This window comes from Macaca mulatta, chromosome 11, assembly GCF_049350105.2.
Source record: "Macaca mulatta isolate MMU2019108-1 chromosome 11, T2T-MMU8v2.0, whole genome shotgun sequence".
NCBI lineage: Eukaryota > Metazoa > Chordata > Mammalia > Primates > Cercopithecidae > Macaca > Macaca mulatta.
The window spans coordinates 61,507,210-61,525,198 of NC_133416.1; the positions used below are offsets into that span (position 1 = coordinate 61,507,210).

General features: G+C 46.7%; 1 protein-coding gene and 1 non-coding gene across 3 annotated transcripts in view; one reads left to right on the top strand and one right to left on the bottom strand.

Moving 5' to 3' along the window:
- Positions 1 to 4,859: 4,859 nt before the first annotated feature.
- Positions 4,860 to 4,963, bottom strand: LOC114671131 (U6 spliceosomal RNA). Its single transcript, XR_003721026.1, has one exon. It is a non-coding gene; the product is annotated as a U6 spliceosomal RNA (small nuclear RNA).
- A 7,311-nt stretch (positions 4,964 to 12,274) lies between these two features.
- The window catches only part of COPZ1 (COPI coat complex subunit zeta 1), a 28,143-nt gene continuing 22,428 nt past the window's right edge, over positions 12,275 to 17,989 (top strand). For both annotated transcript variants that reach the window (XM_015151888.3, XM_077954443.1), the window contains exon 1: positions 12,275 to 12,316. In XM_015151888.3, coding sequence (XP_015007374.1) covers positions 12,299 to 12,316 — 18 coding nt within the window. In that variant the 5' untranslated portion in view covers positions 12,275 to 12,298. The remainder of the gene's footprint in view (positions 12,317 to 17,989) is intronic.

The window sequence follows — 17,989 nt, forward strand, 5'->3', positions numbered from 1 at the left end:
ACAATCTTATTGGCTAATCAAAATGGTTGACTATTTTGGAAGCAAGTTTGATCTTAGAAGGTTGCTTAGTGAACAAGTGGAATTAGTTGGATTATTTTATTTTATTTTATTTTATTTTATTTTTATTTATTTATTTATTTATTTTTGAGAGGGAGTCTCGCGCTGTCGCCCGGGCTGGAGTGCAGTGGCCGGATCTCAGCTCACTGCAAGCTCCGCCTCCCAGGTTTACGCCATTCTCCTGCCTCAGCCTCCCGAGTAGCTGGGACTACAGGCGCCCGCCACCTCGCCCGGCTATTTTTTGTATTTTTTAGTAGAGACGGGGTTTCACTGCGTTAGCCAGGATGGTCTCGATCTCCTGAACTCGTGATCCGCCCGTCTCGGCCTCCCAAAGTGCTGGGATTACAGGCTTGAGCCACCGCGCCCGGCCTATTTTATTTTTTTGAGATGGAGTTTTGCGGTCACCCAGGCTGGAGTGCAGTGGTGCGATCTTGGTTCACTGCAACCTCCACTTCTCAGGTTCAAGCGATTCTCCTGCCTCAGCCTTCCAAGTAGCTGGGATTATAGGCGCCTGCCACCACTCTTGGTTAATTTTTGTATTTTTAGTAGAGACAAGGTTTTGCCATGTTGGCCAGGCTGGTCTCGAACTCCTGACCTCAGGTAATCCACCCTCCTCGGCCTCCCAAAGTGCTAGGATTACAGGCATGAGCCACTGAGCTCACCCTAGTTGGATAATTTTAATGACTAATAAAGCATACATCTTCTTTATACAGATATAAGACATTCATTTGTGTTGGACAAATGGGTAATCTTCTTTCCTAAATGTCACTGGAGAAATAATGACAATTTTAGGGGTGGGAATTCTTTGCAGAGTACTTCCTTACTCCCCTTTCTATGAAGACAAGGTACAATTCAATTGATTGGGTTTCAGCTCTAGCCAACTTAATATAATTGATTCTGTTTATATTCCCTTCAGCCATGTTATTATAATTGATTGGGTTAGAATTTGATTGTGTTAGGCCTCCAGCCATTTTACTTTGAGTGATTAGGTTGCTAGAACTTTAGATATGTTGATAGAATTATGCTTTCCTGAAACTACACCAGATTATTTGCTACTTCTACAAATGACTGATACCATCTGTTATACTTTGAGTTTTCCTAATTTTTTTTTTTTTTTTTTTTTTTTGAGACGGAGTCTCACGCTGTTGCCCAGGGTGGAGTGCAGTGGCGCGATCTCGGCTCACTGCAAGCTCCGCCTCCCGGGTTCCCGCCATTCTCCTGCCTCAGCCTCCTGAGTAGCTGGGACTACAGGCGCCCGCCACCGCGCCCGGCTAATTTTTTGTATTTTTAGTAGAGACGGGGTTTCACTGTGGTCTCGATCTCCTGACCTTGTGATCCGCCCGCCTCGGCCTCCCAAAGTGCTGGGATTACAGGCTTGAGCCACCGCGCCCGGCCTTTTTTTTTTTTTTTTTTTTTTTTTTTTTTTTTTTTTGAGATAGGGCCTCATTCTGTTGCCCAGGCTGCAGTGCAGTGTCATGATCATGGCTCACTGAAGACTTTAACTCCCAGGCTCAAGGGGTCCTTCGACTTCAGCCTCCCAAGAAACTGGGACTGCAGGTACATACCACAATGCTCAGCTGACTTTTCCTAATTTCACTTGCGCACAATCTTTGGGGGACGTTTTCTTACTGTTACTGTTTTGTGTCCATTGTAACCTGAAGAACTGCAATGAATTCCTAGTTGGTCTTTCTGCTTTCTGTCTCTTCAAATCCTTTCTGCACACACAGCTGTCAAATTAATCATTTAAAAATTGCTTCCATAAACCTACAGAATAGAAGAAAATAATTGCAATTTTTGTACCTGATAAGGATCCAGTATCCAGAATATACAAAGAACTCTTAAAACTACAATAATCTACTTAAAAGTGAATAAAGGACTTGAATAGACATTTCTCAAAAAAAGATATACAAGGCTGGGCGTGGTGGCTCACGCCTATAATCCCAGCACTTTGGGAGGCCAATGCGGGCAGATCACAAGGTCAAGAGATCAAGACTATCCTGGCCAACAAGGTGAAATCCCGTCTCTACTAAAATACAAAAGTTAGCTGGGCGTGGTGACACGTGCCTGTAATCCGAGCTACTGGAGAGGCTGAGGCAGGAGAATTGCTTGAACCAGGGAGTCGGAGGTTGCAGTGAGCTGAGATTGTGCCACTGTACTCCAGCCTGGCAACAGGGTGAGAATCTGTCTCAAAAAAAAAAAAAAAAAAAAAAAAAAGCCCGGGCGCGGTGGCCCATGCCTGTAATCCCAGCACTTTGGGAGGCCGAGGTGGGCAGATCACCTGAGGTCAGGAGTTCGAGACCAGCCTTACCAACATGGTGAAACTTCACCTCTACTAAAAATACAAAATTAGCCAGGCATAGTGGTACATGCCTGTAATCCTAGCTACTCGGGAGGCTGAGGCAGGGGAATTGCTTGAATCTGGGAGGCGGAGGTTGCCGTGAGCCGAGATTGCACCATTGCACTCCAGCCTGGGCAACAAGAACAAAACTCCGTCGCAAAAAAAAAAAAAAAAAAGATATGCAAATAGGCAAACATATGAAAAGATGTGCAAATCATTAGTCATTAGGGAGCTGGGCGCGGTGGCTCACACCTGTAATCCCAGCACTTTGGGAGGCCGAGGTGAGTGGGTCACGAGGTCAGGAGATCAAGACCATCCTGGCTAACACGGTGAAACCCCATCTCTACTAAAAATACAAAAAATTAGCCAGGAGTGGTGGCGGGCACCTGCAGTCCCAGCTACTCGGGAGGCTGAAGCAGGAGAATGGCGTGAACCCGGGAGGCAGAGCTTGCAGTGGGCCGAGATCATGCCACTGCCCTCCAGCCTGGGGGACAGAGCGGAAAAAAAAAATCATTAGTCCTTAGGGAAATGCACATCAAAACCATGAGACACCATGGTTTACAAACACCACTAGGATGGTTGTAAAGAAAATACAAAACCAGGCCGGGCGCGGTGGCTCAAGCCTGTAATCCCAGCACTTTGGGAGGCTGAGACAGGCGGATCACAAGGTCAGGAGATCGAGACCATCCTGGCCAACCCGGTGAAACCCCGTCTCTACTAAAAAATACAAAAAAAAAAACTAGCCGGGCGAGGTGGCGGGCGCCTGTAGTCCCAGCTACTCGGGAGGCTGAGGCAGGAGAATGGCGTGAACCCGGGAGGCGGAGCTTGCAGTGAGCTGAGATCCGGCCACTGCACTCCAGCCTGGGTGACAGAGCAAGACCCCGTCTCAAAAAAAAAAAAAAAAAAAAAAAAAAAAAACCAAAAAACTCAGAAAATACCATGTGTTGGTGAGGATGTGGAGAGGAGAAATCAGAATCCTCAAACATTGTTGTTGGGAATGTAAAATGGTGCAGCCACTGTGGAAAATAATTTGGTAGTTCCTCAAGAAGTTAAACACAGGGCCTGGTGCAGTGGCTCACGCCTGTGATCCCAGTGCTTGGAAGCCCAAGGCAGGAGGATCGCTTGAGATCAGGATTTCAAGATCATCCTGGGCAACAAAGCAAGAGTCCATCTCTACAAAGAAATTTTATTTTATTTTATTTTATTTTATTTTATTTTCTGAGACAGAGTCTCACTCTGTTGCCCAGGCTAGAGTGCAATGGAGTGATCTTGGCTCACTGCAACCTCTGCCTCCCAGGTTCAAGTGGTTCTCCTACCTCAGCCTCCCAAGTAGCCGGGATTATAGGCACCCACCATCATGACCCACTAATTTTTGTATTTTTATAGATATGGAGTTTCTCCATGTTGGCCAGGCTGGTCTTGAACCTCAGGTGATCTGCCTGCCTTGGCCTCCCAAAAGTGCTGGGATTACAGGCGTGAGCCATTGCGCTGGCCTACAAAAAATAATTTTATAAAAAATTAGCCAAGTGTGCTAGTGCACACCTGTGGTCCCAGGTACATGGGAGGCTGAGGCTGAAGGATTGCTTGAGACCAGGAGGTTGAGGCTGAAGGATTGCTTGAGACCAGGAGGTTGAGGCTGAAGGATTGCTTGAGACCAGGAGGTTGAGGCTGAAGGATTGCTTGAGACCAGGAGGTTGAGGCTGCAGTGAGCCGTCTCTTTGCCACTGCACTCCAGCCTGGAAAACAAAAACAAAAAAGCAAAAAAACAAAACAAAGCAAAAACAAAAAACAAAGTCCCAAAAAGAAGTAAAACAGGCCGAGAGTGGTGGTTCACACCTGTAATCCCAGAACTTTGGGAGGCCGAGGGGGGCGGATCACCTGAGTTCAGGAGTTCCAGACCAGCCTGGCCAACATGGTGAAACCCTGTCTCTGCTAAAAACACAAAAGTTAGCCGGGAGTGGTGGCATGCGCCTGTAATCCCAGCTATTCAGGAGGCTGAGGCAGGAGAACCCTGGAGGCAGAGGTTGCAAAGAGCCAAGATCCCACCACTGGACTCCCACCTGGGCGACAGAGTGAGACTCTATCCCAAAAAAAAAAAAGGAAAACATAGTTACCATGTGACCCAGCAATTCCACTCCTAGGTACATACCCATAATAATTGAAAATACCTGTGGCCGGGAGGAGTGGCTCATGCCTGTAATCCCAGAATTTTGGGAGGTTGAGGTGGGTGGATCACTTGAGGTCAGGAGTTCCAGACCAGCCTGACCAAATTGGTGAAATCCTGTCTCTACTACAAATTAAAAAAAAAAAAAAAGCCTGATGTGGTGGCACACACCTGTAATCCCAGCTACTGCAGAGGCTGAGGCAGTAGAATCGCTTGAACCCAGGAGGCAGAGGTTGCAGCGAGCTGAGATCTCACCACTGCACTCCAGTATGGGTGATAGAGCAAGACTCCATCTCAAAAAAAAAAAAGGAAGGATTCGTGAATTTGCATGTCATCCTTGCACAGGGACCATGCTAATCTCCGCATCATTCCAATTTTAGTGTATGTGCTGCTGAAGCCAGCACTATATATATATGTTTTTGAGGCGTAGTCTTGCTCTGTCACCCAGGCTGGAGTGCAGTGGCATGATCTTGGCTCACTGCAACTTCTGTCTCCTGGGTTCAAACCATTCTCCTGCCTCAACCTCCTTACAGGCGCACACCACCACGCCCAGCTAATTTTTGTATTTTTAGTAGAGATGGGTTTTACCATTTTGGCCACGCTGGTCTCGAACTCCTGACCTTGTGATCTGCTTATCTTGGCCTCCCAAAATGCTGGGATTACAGGTGTGAGCCATCACACCTGGCCTCTTTCTGTTACTTCTTTGGGGTGTCTCAATGAAATGTCCCCTTCTGAATAAGGTATTCCATGACCACCCTATTTAACTCTTCTTCCTTGTTTCTCTCTTCTCCCTAACATAAATGTACCATTTCAAATTGTGCAACGCATAGCCCAGCACCCATGGCATGAGCCTGTAGTCCCAGCAACTCAGGAGACTGAGGTGGGAGGATCCCTTGAGCCCAGGAATTGAAGTCCAGCCTAGACAACAGAGTAAAACCTCATCTCTAAAAAAGAATATATATCTTGAACATATATGTAAAAGAATATATATATTCTTTTATATATATTCTTATATATATATTTTATATTCTTTTTTAGAAATATTTTCTTATATCTAAATATATATATACACATATATATAATAAATTATTCAACAAAGTGGAATTGTCCACTAACCTCTTTTTCCATTTTGTTGTTCTCCATAATACTTATCACCTAACCTACTATATAGTTTACTTTTTTTTTTTTTAAGTGGGGTCTCACTCTGTCACCCACGCTGGAGTGCAGTGGCGAGATCATGCAGCTCACTGCAGTCTTGACCTCCTGGGCTCAATTGATCCTTCAGCCTCAGCTCCTGGAGTAGCTGGGAATACAGGCGCATGCCACCGAGCCCAGCTAATTTTTTATCTCTTTAGAGATGAAGTCTTGCTATGTTGCCCAGGCTGGTCTCAAACTCCTGGCTTCAAGCAGTCCTCCTGCCTCTGCCTTCCAAAATGTTGGGATTACTGGTGTAAGCCACCCCTCACTGGCCTCAGTTTACTTATTTTTTTGGTTTATTGTCTGCTTCTGCACATTACCCCACCCCTCCAGCTAGAATGCAAGTTACATGAGGGCAAACATACTTGTCTGTTCTGTTCACTGCATTATCCCCAGTGCTTACAGTAAGTGCCTGGCCCACAATTGGCATTCAATAAATATTAATAGAATAGAATATAAACATTTACAGACATAATTATTCATAATTATAGTCTTTTGTGTGTGTTTTTGAGATGGAGTTTTTGCTCTTGTAGCCCAGGCTAGAGTGCAATGGCACGATCTCGGCTCATTGCAACCTCCTTCTTCCAGGTTCAAGTGATTCTCCTGCCTCAGCCTCCCGCGTAGCTATGATTACAGGCATGCACCACCATGCGTGGCTAATTTTTGTATTTTTAGTAAAGATAGGGTTTCACCATGTTGGCCAGGCTGGTCTGGAACTCCTGACCTCAGGTTATTCATCTGCCTCAGCCTCCCAAAGTGCTAGAATTTCAGGGGTGAGTCACCACGCCTCACCTATAGTCTTATTTTTTTTTAATAAAAAAATGAAATAATGACATATAAATTACTCTGCAACTTACTTTTGTCATTTAACATGCCATTGTTATTTCTCCAGGTGAATGTATGTAGATCTAACATTCTTTTTTTTTTTTTTTTTTTTGAGACGGAGTTTTGCTCTTGTCTCCCAGGCTGGAGTACAATGGTGTGATCTTGGCTCATGGCAACCTCCTCCTCCTGGGTTCAAGCGATTCTCCTGCCTCAGCCTCCCAAGTAACTGGGATTACAGGTGCCCACCACCATGCCCAGCTAATTTTTGTATTTTTAGTAGAGACGGCAATTCACCATGTTGGCCAGGCTGGTCTCGAACTCCTGACCTCAGGTGATCTGCCTGCTTCGGTCTCCCAAAGTACTGGGATTACAAGTGTGAGCCACTGCGCTCAGCCTAGTTGCATATTATTCCACAGTCTAGATGTACAATAATATATTAACTCATTCCCCTATTGACAGATGTTATTTCTGGCCATTGTAAACAATTCTGTAATAAGCATTCTTAAATATGTATCATTAGGTATTGGACTGTGTTTTTATTTCTCTAGGAGAGGGTATATCCATGTTTAGTTTTACAGGATATTGCCAGAATACTTTCCAAAAGGCTGTAACAATTCCAACTTCCACAACATCTAGTCCCTCTATGGCAGCTACCTAGGTTTGTTTTCAAGGTGTTTCACAACCTGGACACAAAATACCTTTCCGATTTTATCTCTATTCTCTTCCATATTTCTTTCTTTGAATTCTGTTTCATGAAATCGATCCCTCAAAGATTTCCTATGTAATCTTTAAGACATTCTGCTAAGTGAAATAAGCTAGATGCAAACAGAAAAATATTGTATGATTCCATTTTATGAGGTACTAGAATAGTCAATTCATAGAGACAGAAAGTAGAGTAGTGGGCCGGGCGCGGTGGCTCACGCCTGTAATCCCAGCGCTTTGGGAGGCCGAGGCGGGCGGATCACAAGGTCAGGAGATCGAGACCACCGTGAAACCCCGTCTCTACTAAAAATACAAAAAAAATTAGCCGGGCGCGGTTGTGGGCGCCTGTAGTCCCAGCTACTCGGGAGGCTGAGGCAGGAGAATGGCGTGAACCCGGGAGGCGGAGCTTGCAGTGAGCCGAGATCGCGCCACTGCACTCCAGCCTGGGCGACAGAGCGAGACTCCGTCTCAAAAAAAAAAAAAAAAAAAGAAAAAGGCCGGGCGCGGTGGCTCAAGCCTGTAATCCCAGCACTTTGGGAGGCCGAGACGGGCGGATCATGAGGTCAGGAGATCGAGACCATCCTGGCTAACACGGTGAAACCCCGTCTCTACTAAAAATACAAGAAAATTAGCCGGGCGAGGTGGCGGGCGCCTGTAGTCCCAGCTACTCGGGAGGCTGAGGCAGGAGAATGGCGTGAACCCGGGGGAGCCGAGCTTGCAGTGAGCCGAGATCGCGCCACTGCACTCCAGCCTGGGGCACAGAGCAAGACTCCGCGTCAAAAAAAAAAAAAAAAAAAAAAAAAGAAAGTAGAGTAGTGGTTACCAGCTGCTAGGCACAGGAAATAATAGAGGTTATTGGTTTTTAAATTTATTTTAATTTAATGAATGAATGAATTAATTAATTTTTGAGACAGAGTCTCGCTCTGTTACCCAGGCTGGAGTGCAGTGGTGTGATCTCAGCTCACTGCAACCTCCGCCTCCTGGGATCAAGCAATTCTCTGCCTCAGCCTCCCAAGTAGCTGGGATTACAGGCACCCGCCACCATGCCCGACTAATTTTTTGTGTTTTTAGTAGAGACAGGGTTTCACCGTCTTTGCCAAGCTGGTCTTGAACTCCTGACCTCGTGATCCACCCACCTCAGCCTCCCAAAGTGAGCCACCATGCCTGGCCTATTTTTATTTTTTTGTAGAGTTGGGGGTCTCACTATTTTGTCCAGGCTGGTCTCGAACTTCTGGCCTCAAGCCATCCACCCGTCTTGGCCTTCCAAGTCCTGTGATTATAGTCATGAGCCACAGCACCTGGTCAATCATAGAATTTTAATGTTAGGTAGGGCCCAGCCGGGCGTGGTGGCTCATGCCTGTAATTCCAGCACTTTGGGAGGCCGAGGCAGTCAGATCACCTGAGGTCGGGAGTTCGAGACCAACCTGACCAACATGGAGAAACCCTGTCTCTACTAAAAAAATACAAAATTAGCCAGGCCTGGTGGCGCATGCCTGTAATCCCAGCTACTCGGGAGGCTGAGGCAGGAGAATCGCTTGAACCCGGGAAGCGGAGGTTGCAGTGAGCCAACAGCGTGCCATTGCACTCCAGCCTGGGCAACAAGAGCGAGACTCCATCTCAAAAAAGAAAAAAAAAAAAAAGGTAGGGCCCTAGAAAGCTCTGGTCTGAACCTCTCCCCTTTCCAGAAGTGACAACTATAGCCCATCCAGAGAGGGTACAGAGACTTGCAGAGTTATTTCACTGATTAAAGCAAAGTCACAACAATAACTAATGTCTCTAATTCAGTCAACTGTCTTCCCCACACAGCACAATTACCCCAACAGGCTGGAGAACTAAGAATAAAGAGATCTTCTGGAACAATATCTGACTTAACATTTGTCAGTTACTCCACAGAAAAAAAGAGCCAACCATCCCCATGAACCAACCATACCACAGTTTTCCTCCCTATGGTCTTTGTAGAATATCTGGCACCGATGTAGAGTCCTTGAGGTAGGACTGGGATGCAAGAGAGGCAGTACAACAAATTAGAGGAGTGGACTTTGTATAAAAACGTGGTTTAGAGTCTCCTGTGCTCAAACATATGGCGCTAAAATAGTTCTATAGCCTTAAGCAAATTATTTGCTCTAAGCTCCACATTGCTCATCTGTAAAATGGGTTTAATAATCTACCTCGTAAGGATTTTTTTTTTTTTTTTTTTTTTTTTGAGACGGAGTCTCACTGTCACCCAGGCTGGAATGCAGTGTGCAGTCTCGGCTCACTGCAACCTCTGCCCTCCGAGTTCAAGAGATTCTCCTGCCTCAGCTTCCCAAGTAGGTGGGATTATAGGTCCCTGCCACTGTGCCCAGCTAATTTTTTGTATTTTTAATAGAGACGGGGTTTCACCATCTTGGCCATGCTGGTCTTGAACTCCTGACCTCATGATTCACTCGCCTCGGCCTCCCAAAGTGCTGAGATTACAGGTGTGAGCCACCGCTCCCAGCCAGGATTTTTTTTTTTCCGAGATGGAGTTTCGCTCTTGTTGCTGAGGCTGAAGTGCAATGGCAGGATCTCAGCTCATTGCAACCTCCGCCTCCCGGGTTCAAGCGATTCTCCTGCCTTAGCCTCCAGAGTAGCTGGGATTACAGGTGCCTGCCACCACACCCAGCTCATTTTTGTATTTTTAATAGAGATGGGGTTTCACCGTGTTGGCTAATCTGGTCTTGAACTTCTGACCTCAGGTGATCTGCCCGCCTCGGCCTCCCAAAGTGCTGGGATTACAGGCGTGAGCCACCACGCCCAGCTACTTCATAAGGATTTAAAAAAATGTATTAAATAATGTATTTAAAGATTTAGCGCCGTGCCTGGCACATAATAAGTGGTCAGTAAATGTTAGTATTATCATTAAACTGCCAAGCCAATGACAACCCACTGACTGTGATGCCAGGCACAGTAAATGTTTGAACAACTCTCCTTGAGGAATAAAAGGACAAGCCTTCACTTCTTCCAGATATAAGGCTTAACACCTGGGATTCCACCAGAAATTCACCTTCCTTCATAGTACACTGTAGCTCTATAATTTGCATTGTATTATTTTTTATTTTATCTTATTTTTATATATAGACTGGGTCTCACTGTGTTGTCCAGGCTGGAATGCAGTGGCTATTCACAGGCACAATCACTGTGTGCTACAGCCTCAAACTCCTGGGCTCAAGCATCCTCCTGCCTCAGCCCCTGGGGTAACTGGTACTACAGGCACATGCCACTGGGCCCTTGTATTGTATTGTTTTATATGTTTCTTTGATTCTGCTCCGACTATTAGAAAAATTCCTGGGTGGCTGGGCGTGGTGGCTTATGCCTGTAATCCCAGCACTTTGGGAGGCCAAGGTGGGTGGATCATCTGAGATCCGGAGTTGGAGACCAGCCTGGCCAATATGGCAAAACTCCGTCTCTACTAAAAGTACAAAAATTAGCCAGGGGTGGTGGGCGCCTGTAATCCCAGCTACACCGGAGGCTGAGGCGGCAGGGAGAATCGCTTGAAACTGGGAGGCAGAGGTTACAGTGAGCCAAGATCACACCACTGCACTCCAGCCTGGGAGACAGAGAGAGACTCCATCTCAAAAAAAAAAAAAAAAAAAAAAAAGAAAGAAAAAGAAAAATTCCTGCATAAGTCTGGAATCTCTTCTTGGAGAGCTCCTAAGGACATAATTTTCAGAGATGAGGGAAAAAAATCCCTGAGGGATAATTAAGGCAATAGGTATCCCTGCCCTAAGAGGAGTCAGGGATCAGGAAACCAAGAGATAGGGGAAAGCCAAGCTTCATCAAAACCATTCCCTATTGTGAAATCCTTGCATTCAGTAAACTTCTCTTTTCTCATTTTGCAACGGCTCGTTTCTTTCCTTTTCTTTTTCTTTCTTTCTTTTTTTTTTTTTTTTTTTTTTTTGAGATGGAGTTTTGCTCTTGTTGCCCAGGCTGGAGTGCAATGACGTGATCTTGGCTCACCGCAACCTCGGCCTCCTGGGTTCAAGAGAGTTTCCTGGCTCAGCCTCCCGAGTAGCTGGGATTATAGGCATGCTCTACCATGCCCGGCTAATTTTGTATTTTTTTTTTTTTTTTAGTAGATACGGGGTTTCTCCATGTTGGTCAGGTTGGTCTCGAACTCCCGACCTCCGATGATTTGCTCACCTCGGCCTCCCAAAGTGCTGAGATTACAGGCTTGAGCCACCGCGCCCAGCCACAACGGCTTGTTTCTATTGGAAAACCCCAGACCTTACTCCCTATAACCCTCCCTTATTCTAATCCCTTTCCCCGTTTGTCCCCCCAACTCCATCTCCAAAGACGATTTCACGTTGAGCCAAAGTTAGCTTTTACAAACTCTGACTTCTCATGTTCCTCAGGCCCAGCAAAGCCTGGAACTCCACCTTAGGGAGATTGTTACTGCGACTATCATCTCCTGGCAGCCTTGGTTTATGTAGTTAACATGTTGGGCCTTTCTTGGCTCTACTCTATGGTTGTGCAGACTTTCTGTGAGGATGCTGAAGTGACCCGAGCGAGCCTGAGGGAAGGGCTAGCCACAGAGATCATGGACCTAGGGGGCGCTGAAAATAGGGATTATTAGGGCAGGATCCCTGTTAGGAAGCGCCAGCGTTAAAGGCTAAGGAGACACAGCGCCCCCTAAAGAGGGTGCGGTTTAAAATCGCTAAATCAGGCCGACAATATCACGTGTCCCCGGCCCTACCAATTGAAAATTAACAATCGCTTCCTCCGTTCCCCATGGAAACAACCCCGCCCCACCGACCCTCCCGCCCTAATAAGTCGTGAGGTTTTGGCGTTTTATTGAGTATTCAAACTGACAATCAAACACCTGTGCCTTCTGGTTGGATACTCTGCTTCCGGTAAGCAAGTTAGTACAATAATTGGTCAACAGAGCAAGTCTTACCCAATGATCCTTATCCTAGGCAGGGCCTAATGGGGACGTATGGCCAATCAGCGGTGGCGTTACTTTTGCGGCTCCACGTCGGCACCAGCTGCGGGGCAAGATGGAAGCGCTGATTTTGGTAGGAGCTGGAGGGGCAGCAGAGATGCTGTGCTGTCCACAGGGGCCGGGAGTCAGGGTGCAGCCCGAGTGGGAGACGGGGAAGGAGAGTTCCGGGTAATTCTTGGGGACTGACGGTTCTGCCGACCCTTGGAATAAGTGTGTGGCCTAGTGTAGGAGCTAAAGCCTTGGTTTAGAGTAGGAAGCCCTGCCGGGGAGAGGGCATAGAGTCGGTGGAAAGTTAAAGGTAGCACATGGACTCCTTAGGATACACAGACCTGTAAGCGTACTGGATTAGGACTCTTCAGGTTTCCCCTTATTTTTAGCATTGTGGATGATATCCTGATTTTAATTTACCCAAACCACCAAACTAGCCCCATATTGTGAGAAAGGAATACAGATGTTTTGTCGTTACAGGCTCCTCCTGATGGTTTCCCAAGTTTGACTCTCCATTGCTGATTCCCTGCCACATTCTTTCAGGAAACTGTTTTCTCTTGGGTTTCCTATTAATCCCTATTAAATAGGTTTGTCATGATAAAGAATCAGTGTTTCATCAAAGTTCTGGGATACCTGATAAAGTTAGCATGGATTGTGGAATATTTTTTCCAGACTCCTTATTCTGTTCTCCTTTTCTCTACCCATTGGACCTTAGGAATTCTTTTTTTTTTTTTTTTTTTTTTTTTGAGACCGAGCCTTGCTCTGTCGCCTACGCTGGAGTGCACACGTGGCACGATCTTGGCTCACTGCAGTCTCCGCCTCCCGGGTTCAAGCTATTCTCCTGCCTCAGTCTCTTGAATAGTTGGGACTATAGGCGCGTGCCACCATGCCCGGCTAATTTTTTTTTGTATTTTTAGTAGAGACGTGGTTTTACCATGTTGGCCAGGCTGGTTTCGAACTCCTGACCTCAAGTGATCCGCCGGCCTCGGCCTTCCAAAGTGCTGGGATTACAGGCGTGAGCCATCGCGCCTGGCCAGGAATTATTTTATTTTATTTATTTATTTATTTATTTATTTATTTATGAGACGGAGCCTCGCTCTGTCGCCTAGCCTGGAGTGCAGTGGCGCGATCTCGGCTCATTGCAATCGCCGCCTCCCTGGTTCACGCCATTCTCCTGCCTCAGCTTCCCAAGTAGCTGGGACTACAGGCGCCTGCCACCATGCCTGGCTAATTTTTTGTATTTTTCTTTTTTTTTTTTTTTTTGAGACGGAGTCTTGCTCTGTCGCCCAGGCTGGAGCGCAGTGGCCAGATCTCAGCTCACTGCAAGCTCCGCCTCCCGGGTTTACGCCATTCTCCTGCCTCAGCCTCCCGAGTAGCTGGGACTACAGGCTCCCACCACCTCGCCCGGCTAGTTTTTTGTATTTTTTTTTAGTAGAGATGGGGTTTCACCGTGTTAGCCAGGATGGTCTCGATCTCTTGACCCCGTGATCCGCCCGTCTCGGCCTCCCAAAGTGCTGGGATTACAGGCTTGAGCCACCGCGCCCGGCCAATTTTTTGTATTTTTTAGTAGAGATGGGATTTCACCGTGTTAGCCAGGATGGGATTTCACCGTGTTAGCCAGGATGGTCTCGATCTCCTGACCTCATAATCTGCCTGCCTTGGCCTCCCAAAGTGCTGGGATTACAGGCGTGAGCCACCGCGCCTGGCCAGGGATTCTCATTGTATGATCTAGGATGCTAATTTCTCCCTTTCTGGTTACATGAGAATTGTGGTCGCTACAAGGAGTGTATTAGCCCTCTTGTCCATATGATGCTTTATGCTTGTTCTAACAAATAAAATACCTGTTACCCCTTATTTAGAACTGAACCAGATAATTTCTCTCAAAAGTGCCCTATTTTGCGATTTGGAGGGGTGTGTGTGTGTGTATGTGTGTGTGTGTGTAGGTAGGTAGGTAGGTAGTTAATGTAGGAATTTAACTCCCAGCCTCCTTCGTTAATTGGCTTGAACTCCAGGCCTCTTTCCAAAGAAGCTTGTCTTTTATTTTCCTTTAGATCTCCTATGCATACATATTCAGATCCTCGTCAGATAAAAGAATAACAGTTTTTAATTCCTCTCTTTCAGCATGTTAAAGACAGATAATTCCGACCATCCTGGCTAACACGGTGAAACCCCGTCTCTACTAAAAAATACAAAACACTAGCCGGGCGAGGTGGCGGGCGCCTGTGGTCCCAGCTACTCCGGAAGCTGAGGCAGGAGAATGGCGTAAACGCGGGAGGCGGAGCTTGCAGTGAGCTGAGATCCGGCCACTGCACTCCAGCCTGGGCGACAGAGCCAGACTCAGTCTCAAAAAAAAAAAAAAAAAAAAAAAGACAGATAATTCCTTATGTCAGTTGGTCAAATATAGGTAAAAAGCTTAAAATCTGAGTAGTTTTAAATATTTTCTGTACCAGGCAGTTAACAAATATTCTTTTTTTTTTTTTTGAGATAGAGTCTGGCTGTGTTACTCAGGCTGGAGTGCAGTGGTACTATCTTGGCTCACTGCAACCTCCGTCTCCCAGAATCAAGCAATTCTCGTGCTTCAGCCTCCCGAGTAGCTGGAATTACAGGCACGTGCCACCATGCCCAGCTAATTTTTGTATTTTCAGTAGAGACGGTTTCACCATGTTTGCCAGGCTGGTCTGGTCTTGAACTCCTGACCTCAAGTGATCTGCTGCCTTGGCCTCCCAAAGTGCTGGGATTACAGGTGTGAGCCACTGCACCTGCCCAGTTAGCAAGTATTTTTTTTTTTGTTTTTGTTTTGGAGACAGAGTCTCACTGTGTCATCCAGCCTGGAGTACAGTGCTGTGATCTCAGCTCACTGCAACCTCTGCCTCCCGGGTTGAAGCAATTTCTCCTGCCTGAGCCTCCCGAGTAGCTGGGACTACAGGCACACACTGCCACGCCTGGCTAATTTTTTTGTATTTTAGTAGAGACGGTTTCACTGTGTTGCCCAGGCTGGTCTTGAACTCTTGAGCTCAGGCAGTCTGCCTGCCTCAGCCCCCTAAAGTGCTAGGATTACAGGAGTGAGCCACTGTGCCCAGCAGCAAGTATTCTTTTTTTTTTTTTTTTTTGAGACAGAGTCTCACTCTGTCGCCCAGGCTGAAGTGCAGTGGCGTGATCTCAGCTCACTGCAAGCTTCGCCTCCCAGGTTCATGCCATTCTCCTGCCTCAGCCTCCCGAGTAGCTGGGACTACAGGCGCCCACCACCACACCCAGCTAATTTTTTGTAGTTTTAGTAGAGATGGGGTTTCACCATGCTAGCCAGGATGGTCTTGATTTCCTGACCTCGTGATCCGCCTGCCTCAGCCTCCCACAGTGCTGGGATTACAGATGTGAGCCACCGTGCCTGGCCACTGGCAGCAGATATTCTTAAGTAAGAGATTGAATTCAGTGGCTCACGCCTGTAATCCCAGCACTATGAGAGGCTGAGGCAGGAGGATCTCTTGAGCCCAGAAGTTTGAGGCTGCAGTGAGCTATGATTGTGCCACTGCACTCCAGCCTGGGTGACAAAGCCAGACCCAGTCTCTTAAAACAATAAGAATAAAGAACTTGCCCCCAAACCCAATTAACAGACTAGGATAGATTCTAGGGAATTGGTTTCTTTGGAAGTTTTTATTTATTTATTTATTTATTTATTTATTTTTTGAGACGGAGTCTCGCTCTGTTGCCCAGGCTGGAGTGCAGTGGCCGGATCTCAGCTCACTGCAAGCTCCGCCTCCCAGGTTCACGCCATTCTCCTGCCTCAGCCTCCCAAGTAGCTGGGACTACAGGCGCCTGCCACCTTGCCCAGCTAATTTTTTGTATTTTTTAGTAGAGACGGGGTTTCACCGTGTTAACCAGGATGGTCTTGATCTCCTGACCTCATGATCCACCCGCCTCGGCCTCCCAAAGTGCTGGGATTACAGGGTCGAGCCACTGCGCCCGGCCTCTTTGGAAATTTTTAGACTTACCTATGTATATTTAGAAGGGAGCCTGTTTAAAGGTAAAGGAATGAGGAAGATAATACTTGGGGAGCCCTTTTAACAATGGGCCTGTGTGTAATGGGTAAGTTGGGGGAGTTATATGTGAAAGTATCTCTGTCAGGCGCAGTGCAGTGGTTCACGCCTGTAATCCCAGCACTTTGGGAGGCCGAGGCAGGTGGATCACGAGGTCAAGAGATGGAGACCATCCTGGCCAACATAGTGAAACCCTGTCTCTACTAAAAATACAAAAATTAACTGGGCATGGTGGTGTGTGCCTGTAGTCCCAGCTACCTGGGAGACTGAGGCAGGAGAATCGCTTGAACCAGGGAGGCAGAGGTTGCAGTGAGCTGAGATGGTGCCACTGCACTCCAGCCCGGGCGACAGTGTGATAACTCCATCTCAAAAAAAAAAAAAGACCAGGCACGGTGGCTCACGCCTGTAATCCCAGCACTTTGGGAGGCCGAGGTGGGTGGATCACGAGGTCAGGAGTTCGAGACCAGCCTGACCAACATGGTGAAACCTGGTCTCTACTAAAAATACAAAATTTAGCCGGGCGTAGTGGCAGACGCCTGTAATCCCAGCTACTCAGGAAGCTGAGGCAAGAGAATCACTTAAACCTGGGAGGCAGAGGTTGCAGTGAACCGAGATTGTGTCACTGCACTCCAGCCTGGGCGCCAGAGCAAGACTCCGTCTCAAAAAAAAAAAAAAAGAAGAAGAAAAAGTCTCTCTGTCACATTTCTCTTCCCTTAGTTCTCTGTCTCTGCCTCCTCAGTGAAGTCTGTTTCAGCCTGCTTCTACCTTATTCTTCTGCTTTAATCTATGCCTAATAGGCTGCATTGACAGATCGCTGCTAACTTGGTCAGGTAACCCTGGACTTTGCTTTTAAAACCACACTGATTCTTTGTTATGGCAAACCTATGTAGTGCTGTTAGGGACAATCTGATCAAAGCATATTCTTTTGTCCTTACCTCTACAAGGTACATACATAGCTGCAGGATGTTGAGAAAAAGGGACGGGTAAGATACAGGGGGTCAAGAAGAACTGTTGATCAAAGTTGCATTGATTGTGGAATTTCTAAATAACAATAGGTTCCCTTCGTTTAGGTACTTTACAATGGGTCACATTTCTTTCTTGAATTAAGTAATCCAGCTATAGCTTTCAAGCAGATTTGTCGAATCTCTCTTGGGTTTCCTTAGGCTCTAAGGAAAGAGACCCTTTCGTCTCTTTTAGTTCCCAGTGCTTAATAATAGTGATCTCAGCCTACATCTTTGGACTTGGCTTCTTCTCTCTTGCTGTTTCTGCTGGGGCTCCCTTTTTGAGTTGCAAATGGAGAGGATCTCTGCAGGTCACCATTCTCCATTAATAACCTATGGAATCTTAAAGATAAGGATTTCCCCTTCCTCCTTCCCTCTTTACTTTTTTTCTTTAAAGCTGAATTACTGGGCTGGGCTTGGTGGCTCACGCCTGTAATCCCAAGGTGAGTGGATCACCTGAGGTCAGGAGTTCAAGACCAACCTGACCAACGTGGTGAAACCCCGTCTCTACTAAAAATACAAAAATTAGCTGGGCCTGGTGGCATGCGCCTGTAATCCCCAGCTACACGAGAGGCTGAGGCAGGAGATTCGCTTGAACCTGGGAGGCGGAGGTTGCAGTGAGCCGAGGGGCCATTGCCTGGGCAAAAAGTGAAACTCTGTCTCAAAAAACAAACAAACAAAAAAAACTGAATTCTGTATCGGTTTAGATCTTTAAATCTTTGT